The 7,745-nt window shown below is 53.1% G+C and overlaps 1 protein-coding gene across 5 annotated transcripts; it reads right to left on the reverse strand.

Moving 5' to 3' along the window:
• Positions 1-238: 238 nt before the first annotated feature.
• On the reverse strand, positions 239-4,768 carry HEXIM2 (HEXIM P-TEFb complex subunit 2). 5 transcript variants are annotated; one of them, XM_059148208.1, is made up of 4 exons: positions 4,515-4,735; positions 3,681-3,794; positions 2,011-2,089; positions 239-1,263 (listed from the first exon to the last, which is right to left on the reverse strand). In XM_059148208.1, exons 3-4 carry the CDS (start codon positions 2,011-2,013, stop codon positions 469-471), a joined length of 798 nt encoding a protein of 265 aa, XP_059004191.1. In that variant the 5' UTR covers positions 2,014-2,089; positions 3,681-3,794; positions 4,515-4,735; the 3' UTR covers positions 239-468. The 5 variants fall into 5 exon arrangements, 4 of the variants coding, with proteins under 4 accessions (XP_059004191.1, XP_059004190.1, XP_059004192.1 ...); XM_059148207.1 differs by having other exon boundaries at positions 2,004-2,089; XM_059148209.1 differs by lacking the exon at positions 4,515-4,735 and adding an exon at positions 4,016-4,483 and having other exon boundaries at positions 2,004-2,089.
• Positions 4,769-7,745: the final 2,977 nt, after the last annotated feature.

Raw genomic sequence — 7,745 nt, forward strand, 5'->3', positions numbered from 1 at the left:
CCCCCTCCCCTTGCTTCATCCTCTGTAATACCTTCAGAGCAGCCTGATTGCTCCCGGACACACAGAGCAGAATTCAGGCATCCTGGAGGTCTCGGTGGTTCCCAAGTACAGAGGTGTGCTGGCCTCCCAGGCTTGGGGAAAGGCAGGGATTGGGACCACAGGCCCAAACCTCTCTAGGACACAGTATGCTCTAATTCTCAGAGCAGCCCCAGTGAAATCAATCCTAGCCACTCCTATCTGGGCTCGTGAAAATCCTTTAATTTTTTTTTGAAAAATAAGAAGACATCAAAGACCAAATTACAGAAATGACCAGGTGGAAGGCTGAACATACTTTCGCTGTTCTCAGAGGCCACAGAGGGGCCGAAAGTGGTTTTCATCTGTCACCTGCCTCCCGGAGCCCCAGCTGGCCCCAGCGTGTACTGAAACGGGACCTGATCCTGGCGCGGGGGTGGGGGGGATGTCCCCCCACTAGGTGCCTGGCCCCCCACCGGGGCCGCCGCCCTCTCGGTTCCACCTGGCGTTCTCCTGCCGAAGCCGCTGGTTCTCTGTCCGGAGCCTCTGGACCTCGGCAGCCAGCTCCTCCACCTGGCGGCAGGGCTGCCGGCCGGAGCACCCCTGCAGCTGCTGCAGCCTCCGGGTCTCCTCCTCGGCCTGAGACAGCCGCCTCTCCAGATCTAGGTAGTCTCGAACCAGCTCCTGCTTGCTGCGACCCTGCAAGCTCTCCGTGTGGTAGCGCTCATAGGCCTCGGAGAAATCCCTCTGCTGGAACTCGCCGTGAGCGCGGCCCCGGCCGTCGCCTTCCCCGGCCTCGCTCTCCCCGCTGGAGCCTGGGTGGGAGGCCCCGTGGGGCACCTCCAAGTCTGGCTCCTCAGGGTCGCGGTCGTTCATCAGAAACTGGGTGGTGTTGTAGGGCGCCACGGGCTGGCCTTTGGCAAACATCTCCTCGCGCACCCGGGAGGCCCTCTGGCTCTGCCTCTCATCCCGCTGCTGCTTCTCGGCCCAGCTCAACTCCAGGTAGGGCCGCCAGTGGCGTTTGCGCTTGGAAGGCCTCCGGCGGTGCTTCTTCCGGCCCAGCACGGCTTCCACCGAGCTGCCCCCGGGGTTCTGGGTCCGGGAGCCCCTGCTGATCCAGCCCAGGCCACTGCCAGCCCCGGTGGGATCTTCCTCCTCTGAGTGGCTCTCTATCCGGGGCGTCAGGGGCAGGGCACTGCCAGGGTCATGAGGCTCAGGGGGTGTTGGGGGGCTCCCAGGAGCACCAGGGGTCTAAACAGAGAGGACAAGGAAGAGCGAATCACAGACAACCTGTCCCTGGCGCCGGAAGCCTTCTGCAACCACCCGGCCTGAAACTGACCTTCCCACAGTTGAAGTGGGGTCCCTCTCTAGCCTCTTGCCCTCTGCAACTCTTTGTTGGTTTATGGGCTCCTGTCTGCCCCCCGCCCCTCACCCAACCCTCCTCAAGGGAACTCATGAAAAGAGCGGGCATTCTGCCTGTGTGCCTCACTCCGGAATGGCAGTGCCTCTAACAGCAGCCATACCGGGCCTCACAGAGGAGGCCTACCATAAATACGGTGGGGATGAAGACAGAGAAGGAGGAGACAGGATGGGCAGCGGCTCCTGCTGCACTTGCTTGATGAGCCCTCTTTCTAGAAAGACTGTCTTTCCAACGGACTTGGTTTTGTGGGTAAGCAACCTCAGGGCCCCTCACCCCCCCATTCCGCTTGGAAAGGCCCTGTGCTTTGCTTTATGCTCTGGTTTAAGTTCTTGTCTTGAACTTCTTAACAGTTTTTGAGTAAAGAACACTTTACACTGAGCCCGACAAATTACGTCACCGATCTTGCTTCGAGCTATGTGCATGGCTGACTCTTCAGGGCTTGGTGCCAAGGTCACCTCTTCAGAGGGCCACGCCCCCCCCCCAACCACCCTATCTAAAGATCCCATCTCCCCTTCCCAGGGACACTGCCGTGTGACCCAGTTAACATCCCACATAGCATCTACCACAATACCATTTACCATCTGTCTTCTTCCTATAAGAATGTGTCTTGTCTGTCCAGTCCACCACTGTGTCCCTCTGCATGGCCCAAGGTGAGAGCTCGATGAACAGGTTAAGGACATAAAGCTCATAAGAGAGGGAGATTCAAAAGACACCGGACAGAAAAAAAAAAAAAAAAGACACTGGGACACCAGACACTCCTTTCCGTTGGTCTAGGGTCAAGAAGATGGAATGTATTTTTTCCAAGCAGAAGCTGGTATCAGTTCTTGAAATAGGCAGCAGGAAAGAGGCCCTCGATAGGGAGAGGAAGGGTGAACCTCCAGTCTGCAGCAGAGAGCATTCTAGAACTTATCTAGGAGGTGGAAAGGATTCTCTCAAGACAGTGTGTGTGCAAAGCATCTGTTTATCTCCGTCGTGGTAAGGGTGGGAGCACTAGGGGTGGGGGATGGGGAATGAATTGCTCTCTGTCTGTGGTTTGGGAATTCTAATAATAACCGCTACCATTGGCATGCTGATTTACGATGCACACCACGGGTTAGACACACCCGAGCACAGGTCCAGACACTGTGGGGGGGGGGGAGGGTGCAGCCCTGTAGGAGCTGGAGGGGTGTTGTGTGTGTTTGGGAGGCCCTGAGGTTCTCGTCTTCATCTGGGATGGGGTATGTCAGAGTGTGTGAGGCGTTGGTGTGTATGTTGTCTGTGTTGTACTATTACTTCACCTACAGGGAGATCGTCAATTGGGAACAGTCCTTGGCTCCACCAGTGTCTTGAGCCAAGCGAGACAGAGCTTTTGGCCCACACCAGAAGGGGCAAGGCCCCTGGCAGTGCCAAGACAAGGTGGCTTGTGTGTGCACAATCATTCACCTACCCCCAGCCCTCAGCACGTGTCACCTAATGATCCTTCCCCTTACCCAAACCACCCCTGCCCCTCAGCCCCAAGTGCCACCTCCCTCCTGAAGGCTTGTCCCTTCATCGCCATTCCCACTACTGCAGATAAACTATGTGATCTGGGTGAGTCACCTGCCCTCTCTGAACCTCTAACCCCAACATGTCATGAACTCCAAGTTAAACAACTCCAGAAAACACTGGAAGGGGCTACATAAGGTGGGTTAGAGGAGCTGAGTCCCCTCCTCACATACGGGGACTTGTAAACTCTGGGAGAATAGGCAGAGTGGGGAGCAGGAAGAGAGCATGGGCAGAGGTGGTCTGGGTTGCTGTTGCCAGATCAGAAGGTGACCATTCCCGATACAACCCGCCTGTCACTGTCTCCTGGATGCTCTGTGAATCCCAACCCCCACCCTAAATTATGAACCAACCACTCAAACTCTTTTCCCTGTGTCAGACTTGGTTCTCTGCCTTAACAAAATACAAGGCAGGGTTCCCGTGTCAGAAGGCCCTAAGTTTAAACCGTGGATCTTTTGTTCGTTGGCTGCATGAATCTAGAAAAAGGTATTTCAGCTCTGTTAACCTTAGCTTCTTTGAAATGGATACAGTAATTCCTATCTTGAAGGGTTGCTAAGGATTTCATGAGACTGCACAGATTTGGCATCCTGGCATACTGCCAGCACACAGTAGGAACTCAGAAATACTGGTTTTCCAGATTGGCCAACACATCTGAGACAAGCGACCAGGATCCCAGTGGGCAGGATCCACGTCGGGGCACTCAGGCGGTTGGGAAGGTGGGGCTTACCTTGGCCTCCTCCAGGGCGGCTGTTGACTCTGTGTTACAGTTGGTCTGGCTCGGAGTAGACACCTTCTTCTGCTCCCAATCTTTCAGCAGATGCTTCTAACTAATGACACCAGCCTTAAATAACAGAAAGCTAAGTCTTAAAGGAGAATTTTCAGGAAGGCTGGCTGCTCAGGAATTTTCACCAAGGCAGAAGCGGCCATTTTGTAGCACCAGACCCGCACAACTTCATTATGAAATGCAGGCCCTCAGGCCTCCACTCCAGGGATTTTCACACCTCTAGCCAGCAAGGGGCCATCCTCCCAGTCCTGTCCCTCAGGCCCCAGGCCAGGGCTTACATCCTAGGCTGTTCTTCCGGAAGTCACTGAGACTCAGGCTGGCAGTTAGGACGCTAGTCCTGAGCTTTGCTCCCCCAGCAACCAAAGGGGTAAGGGGAGGCAAAGATACAGCAATGACCTGCAGAGGCTGGTAGTGGAGGGCGGTCAGTGGCTGGAACAAGAAAATATGTAGCAGGCTTTACAAGGGGTTCTTTCCTCAAGTGCCTCCAGAGGTCGCAATCCTGACAGCACCCCGCCCACCCCCCTTAGGCTGGGGCTCTCCAAGCCAGCACCTCGAGAAACACAGACGTGGTCTGGGCCGGGCCGGGGGCTGAAGCCTTATCATCTCCTGGGCCTGGCCTCTCTCCCCCTCCTTCCTCTCAGGACGGGAAACAGAGGAAAGGGGAAAAAGTCTTCACACTACATGCGGCTGGAAGGGAAGCCCAACTGGAATAAGGATGGACTCCTTGGATGAGGGAAAGTGGTCCGAGAAAGGAGATTTTGCAAAGGCGGAACTGACCTATTTGCTGCCAAGGACTATGCACACGACTATCTATATCTGTGTGTCTTTCTGTGCGACCGACGGCCTGTCGGTGCAGCTCCCAATGCCTCAGCCCTACTTCTTGCTGCAGTTGCAGCAGCTCTGGTCAAGCCGCTCGGGGAAGAAGGCGGGGAGAGGGGGGGAGACAGCCTGGCAGCGCGGCGCCTGCTGGGGATTGTAGTTCTTCTAGTTTGGGAAGCCGGATGAAGAGCCTGTCACGACCACAGTCAGATCGAGAACTACAAAACCCATCTGCTCTTGCGCGAGCAGCGTCCCGCGCTCACCGATGCCTTCTTTGATTGGTCAAATCGCCTGCCAATATTTTCACTTTCATCAACGATTAGCTGTGCGGAAGCACAACAAAACCCGCCTTCCGAGATCAATTAAAGAGTTCATTGATGGCGTTAATCTTTACGGGGCAGAAAATAGATCCGGCTGAGAGGGGCGGGGCTGTGGGTGCGGAGGGATCCTCGGCCTAGAGGAAGGCGACGAGAAGGATCGGTGGCCGCCGCCGCCATTTTGGGCTGGGAGGAGGCAGCGGAGGGACTCGCTGCGCAGTGAGAGCACCCCATGGGGGGTGGTCCGGGCGCGGGGAGAGGCCGGGCCAAGTGCGCTGCTTGAAGTGGTGGCGCCGGGTGACGGCGGGGAGTGGGACCGGGAACCGGGGGTGGGTGAAGGTTGGAGTCTTCCCGGCCGGGCCCTACCCTCAAACCGTCCCGGCAGCCCCGCAGCCTTTCCTCGCACAGACGGCGGGGTTTGGGGCAATTACCGCGTATTCCCCGAGACCCCAGTTGGGTAGAGACCAGGTGAAACGACTCCCCTTTGCTCTTTACACGGGGGGCGCAGATCCTGAGGCCGAGCTTTGCCAACTTCTTTCCCCACCCCCATGCGGCCTGGGTATGGCGGCGGGGCCCAGCGTTGCGGGGTCTCCGCTTCGACGGGCGAGGTGGGGGCGACGCCAGATTCCAAAGAGTGTCGCCGCGGGGGAGGGCGGAGGGCCCAGCTCCGGCCCCGCGTCCTTCTGGCGTGGCAAACAGCAGGAGGCCCCGAGGGCAGAGAGCCGGGTGCGCCCCCCCCCCCCTTTCCCACATCCTCCCGTTTACACCAGGGCCGTCCCGCGGCCCGGGCTTCGAGAAGGAACAGCCTCCTTCCTACAGTAGCAACCACTAATTCCCCCTGGAACTAGGTAGATAAGAGGCTCGTGGAAACCTTCAGAAGCCCAAAGCTTGGAAATCTCTGAGGGCTCTTGCCCTCAAGATTTCTTTCCAGCCCTGATTCTCCGAACGACCTGACCTGGCACGTCCCCAGCCCGTTTGGGAAACTCCAAAAATGTGCTGTTGACACTTCTCTTGAAAGTTTACACCAAAGAGGGGTTGAGTTTTTGCCCTTTACAGGGTGGGGGAGGGGGTGGCCACAAAATAACCGAGGGGTCGTGGCTCTGGGAATAAAAATGGAGTGGCCCATTTCGGATGCTTCAGGAACATCTGTGTGCGTTTTGAAATCTGAGCCATGACTTTTACCAAAACTTTTGGAGAAATGGCTGCTCTCCCTAGAGGAAAAAACGAACTAATTTTAACGTAATCTTTATAAGACTACAAATTCTTTCCAGTTTAAAGAACTTTTCTCCCACAAACTAAACAAAATGGGGAGACTTGGCCACCGGTGCATTGTTACTAGGGAACCTCTATTTTGAATTTCCAAGTAATTGAAAAATCACTTCTGTGGATCCCAGATGTTACCAAGATGGAAATTGCAGTTTTGAGCTACTTCATATTTATAGTGTTTCGGAGGTGAGGGAGACATGCTTTGAAAAAAAATAAACACTCAACCTTATATTAACAGCTGTAGCAGCTTAAGGATTGAAGTTTGATGTGAAATTATTTTCTTGAATTACAGATTAAACCATCTTGTTTTCTGCTCAAAATCTAACTTCAGAGAGCTTTACATACAGTTTAGGGATATCTTAATTATTTCATTGCTAAAATGTCAGTAAAATTACGCTCAGGTAGGCAGAGTGGACTGAGTAGTGAACTTTACCTTTGAGGGTACCTCGTGATGAATCTCATTGCCAGGCACACATGGTCACATTCCTGAGCCTTTGGCTTTATTAGCAAGAACCTTGAAAGGTTTTTGAGAACGGAAGCTGCCCTCCTCCTATTAATAATTTTTTTCAAGTTGTAAATGACAATTCCATAACCTTATGTATAGTCTCCCCCTACTTCAGATGGTCTCAGAAAAAGTCTTGCAACTGGATTGTGAAAATATGGTCACCATTGACTTGGTTTCTTTCTTTCTTTCTTTCTTTCTTTCTTTTTTTTTTTGAGATTTTATTTATTTATTTGACAGAGATCACAAGTAGGCAGAGAGAGGAAGGGAAACAGGCTCCCTGCTGAGCAGACAGCCAGACACGGGGCTATATCCCAGGACCCTGGGATCATGACCTGAGCGGAAGGCAGAGGCTTTAACCCACTGAGCTACCCAGGTGCCCCTTGACTTGATTTCTTAATCCAAAACTTGAACCACAAGATGCAGTACACTTGATTCATACTGTAGGTTGACTTTTGGCTTATGTCATGTTAATTTTACACTTATTCAGATCAAGAGAAGATGAGTTAGGAGAAGCTGACATTAGCTTGGTGGGAGTTAAGTTAAACAGTATTAGGAGCTGAAAGGCGTTTTAAAGATTTGTGGTTCTTCTGTTTAATGGAGGAGGATCCCAGACTCTTGTGAAGTAATGTAGTTAAACCTTTGGATGCTACTAGGTGAATACCGTGCCAGATGCAGAAATGTGTTGCTCATTTATAAAGATGAAAGGTTGAGCCTCAGCCTTTTCCAGTCCTTGATAAGGAAAGCTGGGAATAAACCCAGGTTATGAATGCTCCCTTGGTTTTCTTCTGAGCAAAACACAGGCCTGGAAGTTAGGAACTCCCAAGTTCTGTTTCTTTGTGTGCTACCACTGACTTGATTGGCTTGGCCAGGGCCCAAATCCTGAAGATGAGTCCAAACTGGTCATTTTGTTGCTGAGTCTGTTGTTTATCTAATGTTCAACCAGACCTTCAACTTTCTTCTGAGCTATCTCCTTTCAGATGAGTTCCTTTGGGGTTTATGACAGTCTGCAGACTTTGCCTTAGTTCCCTGATTTGAAAATAATATCAATGCTACCCTCCACATAAACACCTTGAGAGGTAACTGCTTTTCAGTAGCTGTGTA

The sequence above is a fragment of the Mustela lutreola genome, chromosome 15 (assembly GCF_030435805.1).
Source record: "Mustela lutreola isolate mMusLut2 chromosome 15, mMusLut2.pri, whole genome shotgun sequence".
In the NCBI taxonomy this organism is placed as follows: Eukaryota; Metazoa; Chordata; class Mammalia; order Carnivora; family Mustelidae; genus Mustela; species Mustela lutreola.